The 21,047-nt window shown below is 42.6% G+C and overlaps 1 protein-coding gene across 3 annotated transcripts in view; it reads left to right on the top strand.

The window, feature by feature from the left end:
- Positions 1–21,047, top strand: part of IFT56 (intraflagellar transport 56) — a 57,499-nt gene that overhangs the window by 13,493 nt on the left and 22,959 nt on the right. For all 3 annotated transcript variants that reach the window (XM_069854825.1, XM_069854826.1, XM_069854827.1), the window contains exons 5-12: positions 2,968–3,017; positions 4,635–4,780; positions 6,040–6,211; positions 6,662–6,736; positions 7,932–8,034; positions 16,715–16,770; positions 18,500–18,553; positions 18,977–19,040. In XM_069854825.1, coding sequence (XP_069710926.1) covers positions 2,968–3,017; positions 4,635–4,780; positions 6,040–6,211; positions 6,662–6,736; positions 7,932–8,034; positions 16,715–16,770; positions 18,500–18,553; positions 18,977–19,040 — 720 coding nt within the window. The remainder of the gene's footprint in view (positions 1–2,967; positions 3,018–4,634; positions 4,781–6,039; positions 6,212–6,661; positions 6,737–7,931; positions 8,035–16,714; positions 16,771–18,499; positions 18,554–18,976; positions 19,041–21,047) is intronic.

Raw genomic sequence — 21,047 nt, forward strand, 5'->3', positions numbered from 1 at the left:
TTATATCTTAACAAATACTTTGCTACATGCCTGTTCAGCATCAGCACATAAAAATACACACAACACTCTTAAGATCGATGTCAGCTTTGTGCTTGAAACATCAGCACTGATCATGACAAAAATTCTAGCATAGGAATGTCAATGTGTTTCCTAGCTGGAAAGAGATATATCCTATCCAACTACCTCAGTGATGTCTTCAACACAAGGCCAATACTAGGCCTGAAGCAGGGGTAGGTTTGTTGCCATGCAGCATTGTCCTCATGTTTATAATCCCTAGATTGCTTAGTACTGATTAAAAAAAAGCAGTAGGGCAGGAAAAGATTGTGCTTCCTTGTGGTATTAATAGATCAGTGACAATGAAATTGTGTAGCAGTAGAGAGTAATAAAAGTCTGAGCCCTTTTAAGCCCCTTAAAAGATCATTATCTCTGATAATGCAGTTGTATTGATACAAGAAGTAGCATTTTTGGTATCAGTATCCCTTCCTGCTCCAGTGATTGACAATAGTTTTATCCAATATTCATAACCAAATTTTTTCTGGAAACCAATCTGACCTTGTTCAAATGGTCCCTTGTCTTCCTCAAAAAATGCATTTGGCACTGGGAGATAATACACTGCTCTTATTGAAGGTTTCCATAGTTCTGCTTACTATATCAACAAGGCTGTATTTCTGGAGCATTTGCTCCTCTCCTCCTCTGGCTGGCATAAAGTAAAACGCCAAATGGGTAGTATCATATAATGTCTTACGAAGCAAGGCATTTTTCTCCTCCGTGCACACTATCAGAACTCAGGTTTTGTCTTTTGCTGTGTTTTAGGTGTAAAATAATGTGGATTAACCCTCCATCTTTTGCCAAGAAATAAAAAGTTATTTTTATGCCAGATCAGATGCCAGGTTTGCAAGGGCAGCACTGCAGTCATTGGTTGACCAGTGAAACAAGAATTCCTCAGTGTAGATTCTTGAGGACATATTGCTTACAAGTCACAAGTTTCACAGTGAAATTAATGCTAAAATCCACTCAAAAAAACCCTAAAACAAAGAAACAAAAACCTACTCAGAAAAAGGAATTTTGGTGTCCTTACCCATAGTACTGTGATTATACAATATGTTATTTTCAATGTAAATCCCAAAATCTGTCCTGCTGATATTTTTGGAGTCTTTGATGACCAAGTGTTTTGAATTGTAAAGGATAGTTGTGGTTGCTTTAAGTTTCACACAAAAGCACATGTGGGGTCCGTATGCTTCTAAACTTTGATATTAAAACCTATCATGTGGAGCTACCACAGTATCATAGCTGACAACGTTTTGAAGAACATGCATTTAAGTTAAGGTGCTTGAACTTTCTAACTTGATGGATGAAGTCATTTCTAGATTGTGCTATGGTGGCAGTTCTTGTGCTGCTGCTTATATACAATAGTGATTGTAGACTAGAAAAACTTTCCGTCCTTAAATAACCAGTGAGAATTCCCACATATATCCTAGACTGAAGACCACTTAGCTTCTTAACAACATGATTTTGTGCTAGTAGTACCTCACAAGATCTTGTGGTTATGTGAGAACTTTTGGGACTTCTCTGGTCTAGCAGTTCTTTAAAGATACAATTCATGAACCTCTGTTTATCTAGGTATGTGGTTAAATAATACAGCTTGGGAAGGAGGAACAAGGAGAAATAATTGCTGTACCTATCAGAAGTAGGTGGGCAGCCTTACACTGCCAATTTGATGAGAATGGCCTTGGTTTGGGCATTATCCACTTTGTTAGAAAGTTTTCTTACAATATTGAGAAAGATTAAGAAGTCTGGAAATCTCTCCCTAAATTGTTTTTAAAAAAAAATCTAACTTATTACTAGAAAATTCTCTCTTGGAGACAGGGAGGGAAGAGGTTTTGGTGGTTTGAACCCTCTTTCATGGTTTAGGATGTCAGAAGAATTATAGCCTTGTGTTACAGGCTGTTGCTTTGCTAACTCTGCACTTTTGTGGCCTCATAAACACAGTAAGTAATTCTGCTTTTTGTAAGGATTCCATGTACATCCTTTCTGTGGAACAGAGGTTGCCAGCTGGTTGGTCTGAGCAAGAATGAGAGTGCTCATTAACTGAGTAGGCTAAAGAAAATACAGGAAACAAGGGAAGGCTTTTTCGAAGATTGCTTGTGAAAGGAATTAATAGCTCTGTTGGACGAGGACCTTTGTCACTATCAGTGAAGTGAAAGGCACTCTAGTGACTCAAAGCTCTACAGTTAACAGTTCATGTCATGTAGAGTGGGTTAAATGGAATTGCTAATCCTGCTACAGCAAGACATTTCATGAACTTTAATGGCAATAGAAAGGAGACCTCTCCCTTAAATCTCTTGCCATGTCATAGTCTGACTGCAGTGTCCTTTGGTGTGCCTTTTGTTCCTAAGAACTGAAGAAATTTTAGAAGGAAGTATAATCTAATGTGCATACGTTACAAAACGGTAGCAGCAGTGGGTTTTGCAATACACTGGATGTTAACAACATGCCTAGAATTATGAATCACAACATACTTGAAATGTGATACATCATAGAAGGAGCCTTGATTAGGAGTTTATCTTTTGCTACTTTTTATTTTGTAGAAGATGCTGTGCTATGTGTCACAAAAAAAAAACCCAGATAATTATCCAGAAGGCCCTGCAGGGAAGTGATGCTGCAATTCGTAAAAATCTTAAGGCTTGTGGAAGACAGAGCAAAGTGAAAGGTTATTTTCAACAAGGATTTCAAAAGAAATGGTCAGGAAATGAAGATAGGAAGCAGGAAGGCCTTTAAAACACTCTTAAGATTGGTAGAACCTGCCCTATGTCATGACCTGCAAAGCCTGTGTCAGTAAAGAACTGTACTTGGAGTGTGTAATGAAGGAATATGAGTGCATGCATGTCTATTGAGAAAGAGTTAAAAATAAAAAAGAGGCAATCTGAGTTATTCTTTGTGGAGATACTTACTGAATTTTCCTTTCAGCACCTAAGAGTCATCTCCAGAACCGTTTGCTCTTTCACCTGGCACAAAAGGTATGATGTCTTTTTTTCACTCATGCTGTGTTTGTTTTCTTTTTGATTCGGTAATGTGTAATTTCTGCTGGCAAAATAATTAAATTGTCTGTGATGGCAGGAGAACAAATGTTTTCTATAACCACCCTGCTGTATTAAAATGTAGAGGAGAAAGTAAGTGTGAAAATATGATCTCAGAATAGATGCCCTCAGCGTCTATCTAAGGAAAGTCTTACCAACACCCTTCATATATGTCATACAGCAGAAACTTGATGGTATTTTTGATCACAAGGAACCTGGAACTTGAATAGACTCAGAAATGTATAAGCCTCTATTTTTCTTTTTCTTTGAAGAATGCAGAGTTTTACTAACTTGCAGCTGTCTTATACTTAGCAATTTGACCAAAATGGTCTATGTGCTATTACTGATCCACCTATGTCACTCAGTATCCAAGAAATGATGCCGTTTATAGCATGAAATTTACTTTAATTTCAACGACAATTTTAAATGCTTATTTCACTTACTACATATAACTGTCTTCCCTTAAATTTGGACTTGTACCGTCCTGTGTTATGCTTACGAAGTATGGTGCTGCTAAAAAGATTGAGTCAACATTCAGGATTTATACTTTCTTTTAGCTTTGTTGTCAGATTCTCTTTACTTGACTCTGAGTTAAGTTTACAACAGAAATTTTAAAACATTTTTATAGTGGCGCTGGCACTTACATATGTCTGTGATAAAGAGAATTGAATAATTCCTGGTTCATCTAGTTAGTCTTTGGAAATAAAGGGTTTTCTGAAACTATGAAGCCCTTTGCCTTTAGTTCTGTTAAGCAACTTCTCTTGCCTTTGTACTGGAGTACAGTTTTGTTACTGGCTTCAAGAGCAGGGGGAAAGGATATACAGAAAACTGAGCAGATACAGTTTGTAGGTAAGAGAAATTCATAATTACTGTTGAATCAGCAGAACCAGCAAAGAGGAGCACCATAGTAAGTGATTTGAGTAGACTGATAGGTGAATAGCCTCAGCTTAATGATTCTAGTACAAATACAACAGGTATGTTTAACCCTGTTCCTTGTTTATATCCTTGTATGTTATATGCTACACAGCAACACTTTTAAAAATAAAGCATTTAGTTGAAGAAGCTGGAATTTTAAGGGTCTGGTGTAAAAGAATTTGTTCATGCTGTAAAAGAGTCATGAAAATTAGTGCTTGTGTGTTGGCAAGTCTTGCCTTTTTCTGCCGTCCATGAGAAATAAGATTTGGATCTACAAACAGCAAAATTTCTGCTGGCTCAAAGAACAGTCAAATCTTGTGCTGCAAAATTCTGTTTATGAAATAATTAATTCAGCTCTTCTCCTCTTATCCATCAAAGCACATGACGTGTAATTATGTCTAAATCACATCTTAAAGGAAAATATGTAGTTAGTTTTAGCCTCACATTTATCTAGTTTCAACTAGTCTGCCTCTTTAATATCTTTGGCTTTCTCCACTGGTCAAATTAACTTTAAAGTAACAGAGCTTTTCCAGATGTTTAATATGAATCACCTGCTGTTTGCCAGCAAGGACAAAACTAATCCAGCTAATTAACATGTTTTTCTCGCTGAACTCTTCTGAGAATGTGTCACACTCTTTTCAGTTCAATGATGAGAAGAAACTGATGAGCTCTCACCAGAATCTGGAAGACATTACAGAAGATCAGCTCAGCTTGGCATCTATCCACTACCTGCGGTCCCACTACCAAGAAGCTATTGGTATCTACAAACGCATTCTTCTTGATAATCGGTGGGCATCTCTACTCTAAACCTTGTTGCAATGTCTCTGATACTGTTGGTACTCAAATTCCTTTTTAGTTGCTTGGTTACTGAAAGCAGGAATTTTCCCCGATTACTACATCCCTTTCCCACCACAAAATGTGCACAAGTTGCAGCACCCTCAGTGTTGTTCATTGCAAAACATTATTGAAAAATTCATGTTAAAAAAAGAAATCTGCTCTCTGTTGCTTTCTTTCAATGACATTTTTGTGTAATTCATTGTGAGATCTTTTTTTAATTTGTTACTTCTAAAATGATACATGGTCATGTACTTACTTTATTTTTTGGGATTTTTGTCCTCTGATGGCCAGTCTGGTGACCCTTGCTTGTGACTGATGACTTCTCTTAGCCTTTCTAAGAAGGGTTCAGCTCTTAGTTTTTTACGTAAATTGCATTCCTTAAAGTCTGAAATACCTTCAGTTTCTATTTATCCTGCTATGACGCTTGTTGATATTTTTTCCTATCACATTCTGCGAATTCTTAGTTCAGAATTCAACAAGGAATTCTTGAGTGGCTGGAAGTATTGTCTAATAAAATAGAAACTGCTGTCCCAGGGTACATGGCCATCTTTCTGCAGTATCTCCTCTTGAATGATTCACAGAGGTCCATCATAATGTATATAAGAGTGTCGTGTAATTCTTGAGGAGATGTTTTAACTTCCAAGTCCTGTAGAAGTTATTGCTCAAAGTTAAATAAGTAACCTTCATAACAATTATCCTTTCATTTACTGTTTGCACAAATGCCTGTCTTATTTCTGTCTCTGGTTCTTCTGGCTTGATAGTTTGTAATGGCAAGGATTTTTTGCAGTAACTGATGTAAGATATTAAGAACTATTAAAATATTTCAAAGTGTTATGTGCATATTAAATGCCTTTGTGTGTATTGCATAGAAAATCCTATACTGCCAGGCCAAATAAAGTGCTCCTATTCGATGCATTTCCTTAGTGTAATGTTGCCACCATTTCCCAGATTTGCAAACCAGAAGTTTTGTAGGTAATTCTTTTAAGCTGCAGTAGCTGCCATTGAAAAAACTATTGCAAATCTGCATCTGGATCTGTGCAATCTTAGGTAAAAACTAGTGCTCCAAAAGCTCTGAGCATTTTTCAAACCCAGTTTTGATGTACTTGTAAAAGATGTATAGACATGTCAGAGCTTTATCACTGATTTTAATGTTCTGCACTATAACTGTCTGGTGGGATTTAAATGTTCTCTTTAATCCTCTTTCCTGCAGGGAATACCTGGCTCTGAATGTATATGTGGCCCTATGTTATTACAAACTGGAATACTATGATGTATCACAGGAAGTGCTAGCTGTTTATCTTCAGGAGTTTCCTGACAGCACCATCGCTCTTAACCTTAAGGCTTGTAACTGTTTCCGACTTTTCAATGGGAAGGCTGCGGAGGTATCTATTGGACAGCCCTTCAGTTCACCTTTATTTTAGATACGGATTCTTTATAGGTTTCTTTTCTTCATTATCTGTTTTAATTGATAATGTCGATGATGGCCTTTATCTTGTCATGATGTCCTTCTCTTAGGAATGTCACCTATTTCGGTTTCCCTGGTATTAACCCATCTATCCACATATGTGTCGTACAGTTTTCCCAGTCCATTTTTGATATTGTATCTATATGTATAATATTATCCAATTGCTAGAACTATCACATAGAAGCAGAAAGGGAAAATCTTGCAGTGACCCAGCACTGCTGGGGTTGTCTTTCTGTCATCTTAGGGGCTCAGAGGAAGCTCCGTTTTATGCTTGTGTGATTGATTTTTTTTGTTTGTTTTGTTTTGGGGTTTTTTGTTGTTTTTTTTTTGTTGGCATGTTAAAATTTTGGAGTGTATGTAATTCCAGACAGAGCTTAGGAACTTGATGGACAGTGCCTCATCATCTTTTCAGTTTGGCAAGGAGCTCATTAAGCACAATCTGGTGAGTAATGTACTTCTCAGATTTAGTATGGACTACATTCATTTCTAGAGCTTTTCTTGAATGGTTCATAAAATTGAATGTTTCGAGAATTGCAGACCCAATTGAATCCCTGCTGCCTTGTAAGTCCCATTCTGTAATTCCTACCTGTATAGTCAATTTGCCATCAAGTGTATTTTTTTTCCTTGGAATTTTTCCCTGTCAGTTTGAGACTGTGTCAATAAACTAATAATAAAGCTGTTGCTTTTACCCCTGGAGGCATATTAAATAATTTATGTCCTGTAAGAATACCTTTGCAAGATACTTTGTGGAGCCCAGTCAATAAGGATACTGTAGAAATAAGTCAGAATGCATGACCCTGAACACTTATTTAGTACAACAACAATGTGAGTGGAATTAAGATAACTCAGGAAAATGGTCTTTATCCAAAAAATACTTAACGAGGTGTTCGTAGGGAAAAGTATGCTGATAAAAGCAATACTTGTGTGTTCTGCCATTACAGTCACCAATTGCCTGTTAATTTTCTCTGCAGTGGTATTATTAGTTTGCTAATTATTAGATTTCTCTTATTTAATGATGGACAGTTGCTTGCTTTCTCTTTTTTCAAGAGCAGTCACCATAAGATAACACTTTTTCCCCCAGGAGTTAAAATTGCTTTCAAACTGGACTTCTGTCAGTTAATGTTCTTTGTTGTGAGTGCTGGTCTTTTTGCCGATGGTTTATTAAATAAGCATGTTAGATTTTGTTGGAGGAACTGTCCTGTGAAACTGAAGTATGAAGAATCAACTGCTCCTGATCACGTCAGGATCTTGTGGCATTCTGAATAAATATAGAGTTGTCAGCCTTATTTTTTCATATGAATACATCATAAGCAAATTCTAGTTCTTTGTGTTCTCCTCATTCTTGTCTCAGACCATATTATTCTTTAAAATCTTTCATATATAATATATCACTGCTCTGAGCTGCTAAAAGCTGAAATAGACTAATCTTTATTGATGGATTAAATACTTGATAATTTTCAGAGTAAGGATAGTCACATGTCGTAATTCTATAGTTACATTAAAGCAGGGATTACACTAATGCCAGTACCACTGGCCTTTTCCTACTGTTGATTTTGGAACTCAAGTATTAATTTCCTTGAATTAAGAGATCATAGACGTTTTGATACAGAGTTATCATATCCTGCTTTTCTCTGCAGGTCGTGTTCAGAGGAGGAGAAGGGGCTTTGCAGGTCCTGCCTCCGTTGGTTGATGTTATTCCCGAGGCAAGACTGAACCTTGTGATTTACTATCTCCAGCAAGGTAAGTACATTTTCCTCTGGCTCTTTCATACCTTCAAGGATGACATTCATTCATCTGATCCCAACTGACTCTTCAATGAGATGCTTTTTTTCTTTGCAGTAAAATCTAATTTATTTCATTTTCTGTTTTTCTGGAAAACAGTGATGTAAGAAATCCCCATGGCTTGCAGACAAGGGTTTTAATTGTGTGCAGTCAAATAAATCTACTTCAGCAAAGCACTGAATGTTCTTGGCTTGTGGGAGATGGCTTTGGGAATGGTAGTGTTTGTGTTTATAGTTAGAGGACCTGTCCTCTGCCTGAATATGCAAGAATGGCAGGCTCGCGTCCAGTGAAGGCAAGAAGGTCTATTTCTGTAAGTATGGCACAAATAGAATATGAGCCAAAGTGATTGTGAACAAGGCAGCTGGATGCAAAGGGAACAGCTGTGACAAAGGATGAAGACCAGGCTGAGGTACTTAATGCCTTCTTTGCCTCAGTCCTTAATAGTAAGGCAAGTTCTTCCCTGTGTGTACATTCCCAGGAGCTAGAGGAGCAGAACAAAGTTCCCATGATCCAAGAGGTGGTTAGAGATTTGCTTGGCCAATTAGACACTCACAGCTCTATGGGGCCGGATGGGATCCACCCGAGGGTATTAAAGGAGCTGGCGGATGTGCTGGCCAAACCACTTTGTCATGTACTGGTAGTCCTGGCTGACTGGGGAAGTTCCACTGGACTGGAGGCTGGCTGATGTTGTGCCCATTTACAAGAAGGGTTGCAGGGAGGACCCAGGAAACTACAGGCCTGTCAGTCTGACCTCAGTGCCTGGGAAGGTCAGGGAACAGGTGGTCTTGAGTGCTATCATGAAGCACATGCAAGAGAACCGGGTGATCAGGCCCAGTCAACACGGGTTCATGAAAGGCAGGTCCTGCCAGACTAACCTGATCGCCTTCTATGACAAGGTGACCCACTTACTGAATGAGGGAAAGGCTGTGGATGTAGTCATCTTGGACTTCAGTAAAGCCTTTGACACAGTTTCTCAGAATTCTGCTTTGGAAACTGTCAGCCTCTGACCTGGACAGATGCACGCTCTCCTGGGTGGAAAACTAGTTGGATGGCCAGGCCAAAAGAGTGGTGGTTAACTCCAGCTAGAGGCCGGTCACAAGTGATGTCCCCAGGGCTCAGTGCTGAGTCCAGCCCTGCTCAATATCTTTATCAATGACCTGGATGAAGGCATTGCGTGCACCCTTAGCAAAGTTGTGGATGACACTAAGCTAAGAGGAAGTATGGATCTGCTGGAGAGCAGGGAGGCTCTGCAAAGGGATCTGAACAGGCTGGACCACTGGGCTGAGACCAATGGCATGAGGCTTAACCAGGCCAAATGCCGGGTCCTGCACTTGGGACACAACAACTCTGTGCAGAGCTACAGACTAGGGGAAGAGTGGCTAGAAAGCTGCCTGGAGGAGAAGGACCTGGGGGTGTTGGTTGACAGCTGACTGAACATGAGCCAGCAGTGTGCCCAGGTGGCCAAGAAGGCCAATGGCATCTTGGCTTGTATCAGAAATGGCGTGACCAGCAGGTCCAGGAAGGTTATTCTCCCCCTGTACTCAGCACTGGTGAGACTGCTCCTCGAATCCTGTGTTCATTTCTGAGCCCCTCACTACAAGGAGGATGTTGAGGCTCCTGGAGTGAGTCCAGAGAAGAGCAACAAAGGTGGTGAAGGGGCTGGAGAACAAGTCTTACGAGGAGCAGCTGAGGGAACTGGTGTTGTTTAGCCTGGAGGCTGAGGGGAGACCTTATTGCTCTCTACAACTACCTGAAAGGAACTCATAGAGAGGAGGGAGCTGGCCTCTTCTCCCAAGTGACAGGTGATAGGACAAGGGGGAATGGCCGTAAGCTCTGCCAGGAGAGGTTCAGACTGAATATCAGGAAAAAAAAATTCACAGAAAGGGTCATCTGGCATTGACAGAGTCTGCCCAGGGATGTGGTAGAGTCCCCACCCCTGGAGGTGTTTAAAAGACAGGTAGACAAGGTGCTCAGGGATGTGGTTTAGAGGCAGATAGGAATGGTTGGACTATGATCCAAGAGATCTTTTCCAGCCTGGTGATTCTATGATAAGGCTACAGTTTGTGAATGAGCCATTTCATTCCAAATCTACTTTACAAGTCTTAAAGGTACGTAGCCAGAATCAGTTGGAGAGTATTTTCTGCTTGTTTCTCTCCTTAGTTGGCCACCTCCTTTCATTTTTATCTGACTTTAGTTTCAGAGCTATTGCTGTTCTCCCACTGTTTTCCTTTATTCACCAGAGGGTTGACTGACTGAGTGATGAGTAGGTGTTAAGTGTAGTTATCAAAAATAAGGTGATGTGATGACTAATTTACCATTCACTGCTATCTTATAAGCCTTGTATTTTGTTGCCTTTTAAATAGTTACAGTTAGTAAGAGTATGTGTTTCAAATTAAGTTCTACTTAGGCAGAAGCAAAATACATCTTCTGCATCACTTAAAAATCAGTCTTGTTTGCTGATTTCGTTTGCTGTCAACCTTGCAGTAATTTTCATTAGTTAGATTCTGTTCTTCACTGGGGTGTACAAATGACATGCACACTGACAAAGGAGGCCAAGGAGGACTGAGGATTTGAACCTCTTTCCTGGTTAGGGTATGTTTCCATTTGAAACTACCTGACAGGAGGTTGTAGCAAGGTGGATGTTGGTCTCTTCCCCCAAGTGACAGGCAATAGGAGGAGAGAAAACGGATTTAAGTTACTCCAGGGGTGGTTCAGGCTAGACATCAGGGAAAAGTTCTTCACTGAAAGTGTTATCAGACACCGGAATGGGGCTGCCCAGTGAGGTGATTGAGTCACCATCGCTGGAGGTATTTAAAGGATGGGTAGACATGCTCAAGGATGTACTTCAGCAGTGGGCAGGTATGGTTGAACCTGATGATTTCCAACCAGATGATTCTATGATAAAGTCTAGCTAGTGTAGTAGCATCCTGCTGAGAATGGGAGAAATGGTTACTCTTACAGCTGTCCTTCCAAAACTTAAAAGGGCTCTAATAGACGTAGGCTTGTGTTAAGACATGCTATGAACTGGAGTGACTGAAGCACAGATGTGCATCCTGTTTTTCTCAACTCTTTAAGTAATAACTTTTCTTAGGGTTGGGATCAGGTATCCAGTCATGATTTGCTCCAGTGAGATTTGCTAGAGGCTTCTGTTGGAGCCTGAAGAGCATTGTTCTGCATTGATGGTGGTGTACACTCTCTAATTTTTTTTTTCAGTTGTTGGTGAGCTGAGCTTGCCTAAAATAGCAACCTATTTCTATTAAAAAAAAAGAAAAGGAAAAGAGCGAAGTGATGACTTTTGGCTCCTCTAGTACCTTGTGCTGGCTCACTAGGGGCTGGATGGGAGCCTGGCAGTTCCAATGTATTTTGCTTTAAGTCACCCTGGAGTGCTGTCCCCACAGTGTTTGGATGGTATGTACTAGCAATAAAATGTTTTGTTTGAAAGGTCTTGTTCTTATGGGCAGCTAGTATGATGCTGTATTAAAAAAATTTGCCATTAAAATGGTATCTTCACTAGGTTGGTTTACAAAGCCAGCCGTAGAAGAAGAAGAAGCCGTGCTGCTTCTTCGGCAGCATCTAGCAGCAGGACGGTGAGTTCTGTGGTGGGGTGGACTTTTTGAGGCGGTGGGAGCTTCCCGGAGCCGGGAAAATCCCAGAAAAAATAAAAAACCCAGGCGGGGGTCCTGACAGCCCCCACACGCCGGTCCCGCGCGGTGCCTGACGGGAGGGGGCGGTCCCGGCAGCTACCGCGGGAGATTTAAACTGCGCCCCTGGGAGCACCGCGACCTGGAGCACGGCGAAGAGGAGCGTGGCAAAGAGGTGCGGGGCAGTTTGAGCGGCAGTTCGAGAAGGCAGGGCGCAGAGAGGACCTAGAGACTAGAGAGAATACACCGAAGACCATGGTGGCCACCCGTCAGAAGGCTAAAGCTGCTCCGTGTGCTGCAGCAGGCAGGGTGGATGCTGCCACCCAGACAGAGCCACAGTGGGTGCATGCAGCTACCCAGACCCTGGGCTGCAGGCAGTGCCCCCCTCCCACACCGGCTCGTGCCTCTGGTCCTGGCCCCACTTGTGAAAGCTGCGCTCGAGTGGGGGAACTCCTTCACATGGTGAAGGAGCTAAGAGAGGAGGTGAAGAGACTGAGGACCATCAGGGAGTGTGAGAGGGAGATTGACCAGTGGAGCAGGGCCCTCTCACTAACTCAGCAGCCTGCTGGGGCTGGAGTGTCCGAACATCATCCACCTGCAAGCTGCAAGGTTGGGGTTACAAGAGATGGGGAATGGCAGCAAGTTCCTGCCAGAGGAAGGAAACCTACTCCCCTCACCCATACAGCAAAGCCCCAGATCCCCCTGGTGAACAAGTACCAGGTGCTGCAGGTGGAATCCAGCCCTGAGGATGAGGATGGTGGCTCCCACAGCCTAGAATCCTTCCCTAGGCTGCACCATTCTCAGAAAAAGATAAAAACATCCTCCATCAAGAAGAAGAGGAGGGTGATTGTTGTAGGGGACTCCCTCCTAAAAGGAACGGAGGGACCCATCTGCAGACCGGACCCGCTCCACAGAGAGGTCTGCTGCTTGCCAGGTGCATCAGGGAAGGAGGTAGCTAGAAAACTTCCTTCCCTGGTTCACGAGACGGACTACTATCCTTTGATAGTAGTCCAAACTGGTAATGATGACCTAACAAACAAAAAGGCCAAAGCCATCAAGAATGGCTTCAGGGCAATTGGGAAAGTGATGGAGGGCTCTGGGGCACAAGTAGTATTCTGCTCCATCCCAATGCTAAATAGAGAGGAGGGGGAAGCCAGGAGGAAGAATTCGATTAATACCTGGCTCCGAGCCTGGTGCGAGGAGAGGGGCTTTGGTTTTTTTGATCATGGGGGGGCTCATGCACCCCCAGGCTTTCTCGCTAAGGGCGGGACACATGGGTCTCCTAGGGGGGCTAAAGCCCTTGCCAGAAACCTAGCCAAGCTCATAAATCGAGCTTTAAACTAGATGTGAAGGGGGAGGGGGTTGAGCCCAGGCTAGACAGGAATGAGCCTGGACGTGGGGAATTGGTGATTGGGAGAGGGTGCGCGGGCGAGGACCACCAGTACCTCACCGCACAAAAAGTGGGGGAGAACACACCTCGGGGTGTTAAGGGAGATGCAGGCACTCTGGTGTCAACTGATCCAGTTACCAGGCAGTTGGGAACGAACCCTGTTCCCTCTAGGAGGGCTGAAGGCTCGGCAGCTCAGCTGAAGTGCATTTACACCAATGCACGCAGCATGGGAAATAAGAAGGAAGAGCTGGAAGCTGTCGTAGGGCAAGGGGCCTATGATGTTGTTGCCATCACGGAAACGTGGTGGGACGACTCATATAACTGGAGTACGACTATGGTGGGGTATAAGCTTTTCAGGCGGGACAGGAAGGGTAGGAGAGGAGGTGGGGTAGCCCTCTTTGTAAGGGAGGACTTGGACATCACTGAGATGGATTGTGGAGATGAGGAGGTTGAGTGCCTGTGGGTCAAAATCAGAGGAGCCCACCAGAAGGTAGATTTTGTGATGGGAGTCTGTTACAGACCACCCAACCAAGGAGAAGCAGCTGATGAGCTCTTCTATAAACAGCTGGGGTTAATCTCTAGATCGATGCCTCTCGTTCTGGTGGGAGACTTCAATCTGCCTGATATCTGCTGGGTGTACAACACAGCAGAAAGGAAGCAGTCTAGGAGGTTCCTGGAGTGCGTGGGAGATAACTTCCTTGCACAGTTGGTGAATGAACCAACCAGGGAAGGTGCCCTCCTGGACCTCCTGTTGGTGAACAGAGAAGGCCTTGTAGGGGATGTGGCGGTAGGTGGACGCCTAGGACTAAGCGACCATGAGATTATAAAATTTTCTGTTCTAGGTGAAGTGAAGAGGGTGGTTAGCAAGACGGTAACATTAAATTTCCAGAGGGCTGACTTTGATCTCTTCAGCAGGCTGGTTGGTGAAGTCTCATGGGAGACAGTACTCAAGGGCAAGGGAGCCCAGGAGGGCTGGGAGCTCTTCAAAGGGGTGGTCCTAGCAGCTCAGGAGAAAGCCATCCCCGTGGTCCGGAAAAAAAGCCGGCAGGGGAGAAAGCCATCTTGGTTGAATAGAGAGATCTTGAGGGATATCAAGAAGAAAAGAAATGTTTATGGCCTCTGGAAGAAGGGACAGGCCTCTTGGGTGGACTACAGGAGGGAAGTGAGATTGTGTAGGGAAAAAATCAGAAGGGCTAAGGCTCAGCTAGAAATTGGATTGGCCAAGTCAGTGAAAGATAACAAAAAATCTTTCTACAAATATATAAATAATAAAAGGCGGACTAGGGAGACCATACAGTCCCTATTGGACACAGAAGGGACAACAGTAACAGGGGATGAGGAAAAGGCTGAGGTACTTAATGCCTTCTTTGCCTCAGTCTTTAGTCGTAAGGAGGGTCGTTCCGCCTGTGTACAAACCCAGGAGCTAGAGGAGCAAAATGAGGCTCCCATGATCCAAGAGGAGGTGGTCAGAGCCTTGCTAGCCCGACTGGACAGTCACAAGTCTATGGGGCCGGACGGGATTCACCCTAGGGTACTGAAGGAGCTGGCGGATGTGCTGGCCAAACCCCTTTCCATCATCTTCCAACAGTCCTGGAAGACTGGGGAAGTCCCACTGGACTGGAGGCTGGCTGATGTTGTGCCCATCTACAAAAAGGGCCGCAGGGAGGACCCAGGAAACTACAGGCCTGTCAGTCTGACCTCAGTGCCAGGGAAAGTCATGGAACAGGTGATCTTGAGTGCTATCATGAAGCACATGCAAGAGAACCGGGTGATCAGGCCCAGTCAACATGGGTTCACAAAAGGCAGGTCTTGCCAGACTAACCTGATCGCCTTCTATGACAAAGTGACCCGGCTACTGGATGAGGGAAAGGCTGTGGATGTGGTCTTCCTGGACTTCAGCAAAGCCTTTGACACAGTTTCTCACAGCGTTCTGCTTGAGAAACTGTCAGCCTCTGGGCTGGACAGGTGCACACTCTCCTGGGTGGAAAACTGGTTGGATGGCCGGGCCCAGAGAGTGGTGGTAAATGGTGTGAAATCCAGCTGGAGGCCAGTGACAAGTGGGGTTCCCCAGGGCTCAGTGCTGGGTCCAGCCCTGTTCAATGTCTTCATCAATGACCTGGATGAAGGCATCGAATGCACCCTTAGCAAGTTTGCGGACGACACTAAGCTGGGTGGAAGTGTCGATCTGCTGGAGGGTCGGGAGGCTCTGCAAAGGGATCTGAACAGGCTGGACCGCTGGGCAGAGTCCAATGGCATGAGGTTTAACAAGGCCAAATGCCGGGTCCTGCACTTGGGGCACAACAACCCTATGCAGTGCTACAGACTGGGAGAAGTCTGTCTAGAAAGCTGCCTGGAGGAGAGGGACCTGGGGGTGTTGGTTGACAGCCGACTGAATATGAGCCAGCAGTGTGCCCAGGTGGCCAAGAAGGCCAATGGCATCTTGGCTTGTATCAGAAACGGCGTGACCAGCAGGTCCAGGGAGGTTATCCTCCCTCTGTACTCGGCACTGGTGAGACCGCTCCTCGAATCCTGTGTTCAGTTCTGGGCCCCTCACCACAAGAAGGATGTTGAGGCTCTGGAGCGAGTCCAGAGAAGAGCAACAAAGCTGGTGAAAGGGCTGGAGAACAGGCCTTATGAGGAGCGGCTGAGAGAGCTGGGGTTGTTTAGCCTGGAGAAGAGGAGGCTGAGGGGTGACCTCATTGCTCTCTACAACTACCTGAAAGGACGTTGTAGAGAGGAGGGTGCTGGCCTCTTCTCCCAAGTGACAGGGGACAGGACAAGAGGGAATGGCCTCAAGCTCCGACAGGGGAGGTTTAGGCTAGACGTTAGGAAAAAATTCTTTACAGAAAGGGTCATTGGGCACTGGAACAGGCTGCCCAGGGAGGTGGTTGAGTCACCTTCCCTGGAGGTGTTTAAGGCACGGGTGGACGAGGTGCTGAGGGATATGGTTTAGTGTTTGGTAGGAACGGTTGGACTCGGTGATCCGGTGGGTCTCTTCCAACCTGGTTATTCTGTGATTCTGTGATTCTGTAGTACCATGATCTTTTTTTGATTTAGGTGGAGTTTAGAATCTTTTCGGTTTACGTATTTTGTCAGTGGGAAGAAAGTTGCTTATTGAATTCAAATTTTACATTTAAACTTCTTCCAGTAGTGCATTTTGCTTATTAGAATTAGTATCAGGTAAGACCTACTGGACAGGCTTTGAAATATTGATTAAGGAAAGATGAACTTTCCCTTCAGAATCATGTTACCCTATCCTTCTTGAGGGGTAAATGAGAAAAGGCAGGAAGATGATGGAATTATTATTGTGACCTTGTACTGTTGAGAAGGCAGCCACTGGATTAAGAACATGGGGGGTAAGTCATCTCTGCTAGGAAAATAGTAGTAATAAAGAAGCTGTTACTCACTCTGTGTTTGTTATTTGACTCCTAGAAAACCATCAACTTTTGTGATATAAATTCAAAATGTTTTATAGTTACCTTTCTCCCTCTGTCCAAATGCTTTATTTTTTGGTCTTTGACTGTTGGGGAATGTTGTGGAGGATGAGTGACTTGTTCTAATACAGTGTGCTACGGATTGTCAAGTATTCTAACATCTCTTATTTCAGATGATGTGCAAGAGGCTTATAACCTGATTAAGGACCTGGAACCTATATTTCCACAGGTAATTAGAAACTGATGTCATGGTAAATAAAGACAGAGTTTATAAGTTGATATGAAATCTGCCACACACAAAACTGGTATCCGGAAGAGAGTTTTCTACTCATAAAACTTTTGTGTTTTCCATCCCCTTATCAACAAAAGAGTTAATGTGCATCCGTAAAGTATTATATATGTGCATATAAGAGTACACAGAAATTCAAGTAAGACTACAGCTCTTTTGCGTGCGGACTTGATTCTGGGGATCTGACCATTAGCGCACAGATAAAAGCCCTCTTCCAGCTACAGCTGCTTCTCACTTCTTGCCCTGGTGATGGTTACCATCCCTCAGATCTGCTAGCTTAGATGCTTTTGTGGTTTGTCCTCAATAAAAATGAGCTAGATTAGATAAACAGTTTGAATAATAAGTCTTTTCTAGTCCCATCTCACGTTGGCTGCAATGAGTGAAAACTGCAGTCTCCCTTGGCTGCTACTGTAATTTTCTTTTGTGGCTGTTCCAGCATCTTTAGTCTCCGATTTATTCCTCTTCGCAGTTTATTTTCCAAAGGTCACATAGCTGGGCATGAAAGGGACTTTTCATGAGTCTGTGTGAGGATTAGTTGGAGGGAGGGAAAAGGAAAATCTCAAGAACAAGGATCTGTTGATTCTGTGCTGATGTCTTCTGCTTTTGCTTTTCACTTCTTGTGTTTTTCACTGTAACAAGATTTACTTGCAGGGTTCTGCAGCTATTGGTCCTTTTGCTTCCATTTGCCCCATTATACATTCCTAATAACATCATTCTTGATCTTATTTCGACATTAGAATATTTGTGGGTCTTTTCCAGTTTTCTGCCTTACACTTGGAAGGAGCTCCCCACTAAGACCTGCAGAATCACTTGTATATCACTCCTTCAGTTCTTCTCAAACTTATTTTTTTGTCGTGATGTCTGTAGGATAATTTGGCATCTGTAAGAAAGTTGGTGTGCTGAAATGATTACTTAGCGTGCTGGTTAGTACTCTTAGATTGTCTCCTTGCACTTCCTTGTTGATCTGTATAGGTGTGGTTTTTTCCACATTTGCATCTGTGTCAGGGCTGTCCAGGTTTATCAGGAGTACCTGCTAAAACAGGCTTATAGCTATAGCTCTTAATTATAATATTTGAATAAGATTCATTTGAAATTAGTCTCTTGCATGTTGAAAAAGGCTTGCTCAGAGAAGAATGAAACTGTAGTTGTATCTCCTAGGAATAGAGCACTCTGGAATCTCTACTATTTCTAATTTTAGTAGAATAACCTGACCACAGAGCACAAACCTCTTGATGTTTTTACCCTGATGAGAAACACTGTGTATTTTGGAGCCAGGATGTTAGTGGTTGCGGTTAACCAATGTGCACACTTGAAGTGGATTTTGTGCGTTAATAGAACAATATTAAACTTGATTATTGGTCATGTGATCGTGAAGAGGGTATGATTTTATGTTATGGTGTTCCTTTTGGTGCACCATCTTGGAGCACAAGACTTACCAGAGAACATAATACTCCATTGCATTCCATTTATTTGACAGAAGTCACCAGCTAGCAAATGGAATGGATTTTGGGGGGTAACTTTGTACTATTATGCTGAAGCACTATCATAGTAGGCAGCTACCAATTAGATTGAGTTGGGATAGAGTGAACATAGGAAGAAAATAATGTACATGTAGGTTCTTATGTATCTCCCAAAATCTTCACCTTGTCTTCTCTGGTCCTTTTTTCAGGAGTACATCCTTAAAGGAGTGGTAAATGCAGCACTTGGACAAGAAATGGGCTCGGTGAGTGAAGCCCATGAAGTTCTTTGGCTTCTCCAACAGCAGAATGTGGACACATCTGTAGGCATTGGAGCAGAGTAAAAGAGGCAGTCATTTCTTATTTAGATTGCAGGTCACTGAGCCTCTTTATCTTCTTCCATACAGTATTCAGTCAAGAATGAATGAAATGCAAATCTCTGTCGCTGATGCGGACCATAAATCAAGCTGAATTTGGCTTCTCTGTCTTGCTTCCAGAAACTCCGTTTGCTTTCTACAATATTCTTGTGTACCTTGGCACTTAGAGTGGCACAGTTACCTTTTCTGGTTTTCCTTCAGCCCTGGTTTGTCTGTTAGTTGCACTCCATCTGTTCCTCAGAGCCTATTTTTGCTGTGTAGCATCAACTCTGGAACTCATGTTGGACTTTTTTTTTTTTTCCTCTTTCCCAGAGAGATCATCTGAAAATTGCTCAGCAGTTCTTTCAGTTGGTGGGTGAATCAGCCAGTGAATGTGGTATGTTTGAAATGTTTTTCTCCATTATGTAATCCTTATTGCAATATCTAAATATATACCATCAGCTCTTTGTCTAACAGCTGACTGTTAGCATGACTATTGCTGGGACTGTTGTTGCTATAGCATGAGTAACAGAAAGTCTAATTTATAGTCTAAAATGAATTTGCAAATTTAAATTGGAAGGCTCAATTGATTCCAAACCTTACTATATGAATTTGGCTGGAAAAGAGGTTGTACTGCAAACTGCTGGTCTTCACTGATAGATGCTGTGGCTGCTTGCCTTTAACTAATAATCCCCATTACAGAAATACGATAACAGCCGAATTAGATGAAGTGTGTGGCTGAAACCTCAGAGGTACAAACCCTTACAAGTACAAATCTAGGATTGCTAATGAAACCCTATTGAGTATGTAGAGTCCTAGCACAGAAACCCTGGAACTGAGGGTGATAAAAACGTAGAGGAGTTTGGCTCCAGAGAGGAATGGAGGATTTGGAACTAAGTTCTTGGTTGAATCAAAAAAACATGATAAAACCCAACAAAACAAAAAATCAATATATTGTCAGTACTTACTTCTACTTATTCAGTAGACTGGGCTTGCCAGTTTTCTTTGTAAGCATTGTCACTCAGGGTATTTCTTTAGGTGGATAACATGCATATTTACGGTGCAGACAGCTCATGGTCCTAAGAGACGGAATGCTGTCTCCTGCGCCCATGGTGACTAAAGAGAAGGAGCTCAAGAGGCAGAGCAGCAGCACTGATGAAACTTTCAGAAATACCGTTGAGCAATTCTGTTCCCCTTGCAGCCCTTGTATGGTTGAGATTGTGCAGCAGAGAGCTTCACTCTGGAGTGTTGGAAGTGGTTCCATAGATGAGGCTTACCTAATACATTCCTTTTGCAGTAAGGTTATCCTTTCAGAGCTGAGATCCCAGCTAACAGAAAGAAGCAATAGGAACTGTATTAGTGGAGGACTCAGTGGGCAAATAGCTAACTGGGTTTGTGATGCCCGTAAAGACACATGACTGATAGAACGATGGGAGACCTCTTCGTGCCCATGACGGTCAGGCAGGTCTGATGAATGACCATAGCACACATGCATAAAAACACAGAGATAGTCTGAGGAAAGATATTCTTACAAGATGTGTAGTGAAGATATAGCCCAAAACCAAAATTGAAATTGTTAGGAAGTCTTAATTCTACCATGAAATATTTTAAAATCCATATGCAAAACAAGACAGGCTGAGACTTGAGGTGTGGTTCAGGAAAACAAAAAAAAAAAAAAGAGGGCAAGACAACAGAAATGTAGTGCAATTAGGAAGATGGGTTAATTGAAAAAAATGAGCCAATAAGTAGGACTGGTTCAAACTAAAGGTAAGTGAAAACACATTACAACTGCAAGCATTTTACACTCTTGGTACTTACATGTAAAAACTGCTTCGTCATCTTATAAACTTGTGGGAGAAAGCTGGCATACAGAAGAGCACACAGCTCAAGGTAACTCCTCCGTTAAAGGTGAATTAAGGTGAGGGCATTGTGTATCCTCAGTTGAAGGACAGGTGGAGGTCAGCAAACTCTGGGTAAGAATGAGAAGAGGCAAACAGTTGAATTTAGGTAGCAAACACATGAAGCCCAAATGTGTAAGTGTTTTTATACAAATATTAAATGTTTTTCAAGAAGATTAATTAAGTGGAACATCTTGCTTTAGAAGAGGAAGTTATAAACAATGTAATATTTAAAATGTGATAGGAGGAAGCTGATGTGGGATATTGTTCCGATTTAATTTACAGTGGGGTGTTACTAAATAGTTGATGCCACTGGAGAAATGGTTCTAAACATTGTAGAAACCTCTCAAAATAAAGTAAATATCTTTAGCTGTGAGTAACATAAAATGTCTTTAAATTACATTCTGTGGTAGGAGACTCGTCATATCGAGGCTAAATTATTCACCAGATAGCCTTGATGTGGGCAATGACTGGCATATTAAAGAGGTTAGAGGTTTTATAGAGGT

Source organism: Phaenicophaeus curvirostris, chromosome 1 (assembly GCF_032191515.1).
Source record: "Phaenicophaeus curvirostris isolate KB17595 chromosome 1, BPBGC_Pcur_1.0, whole genome shotgun sequence".
Taxonomy (NCBI): Eukaryota; Metazoa; Chordata; class Aves; order Cuculiformes; family Cuculidae; genus Phaenicophaeus; species Phaenicophaeus curvirostris.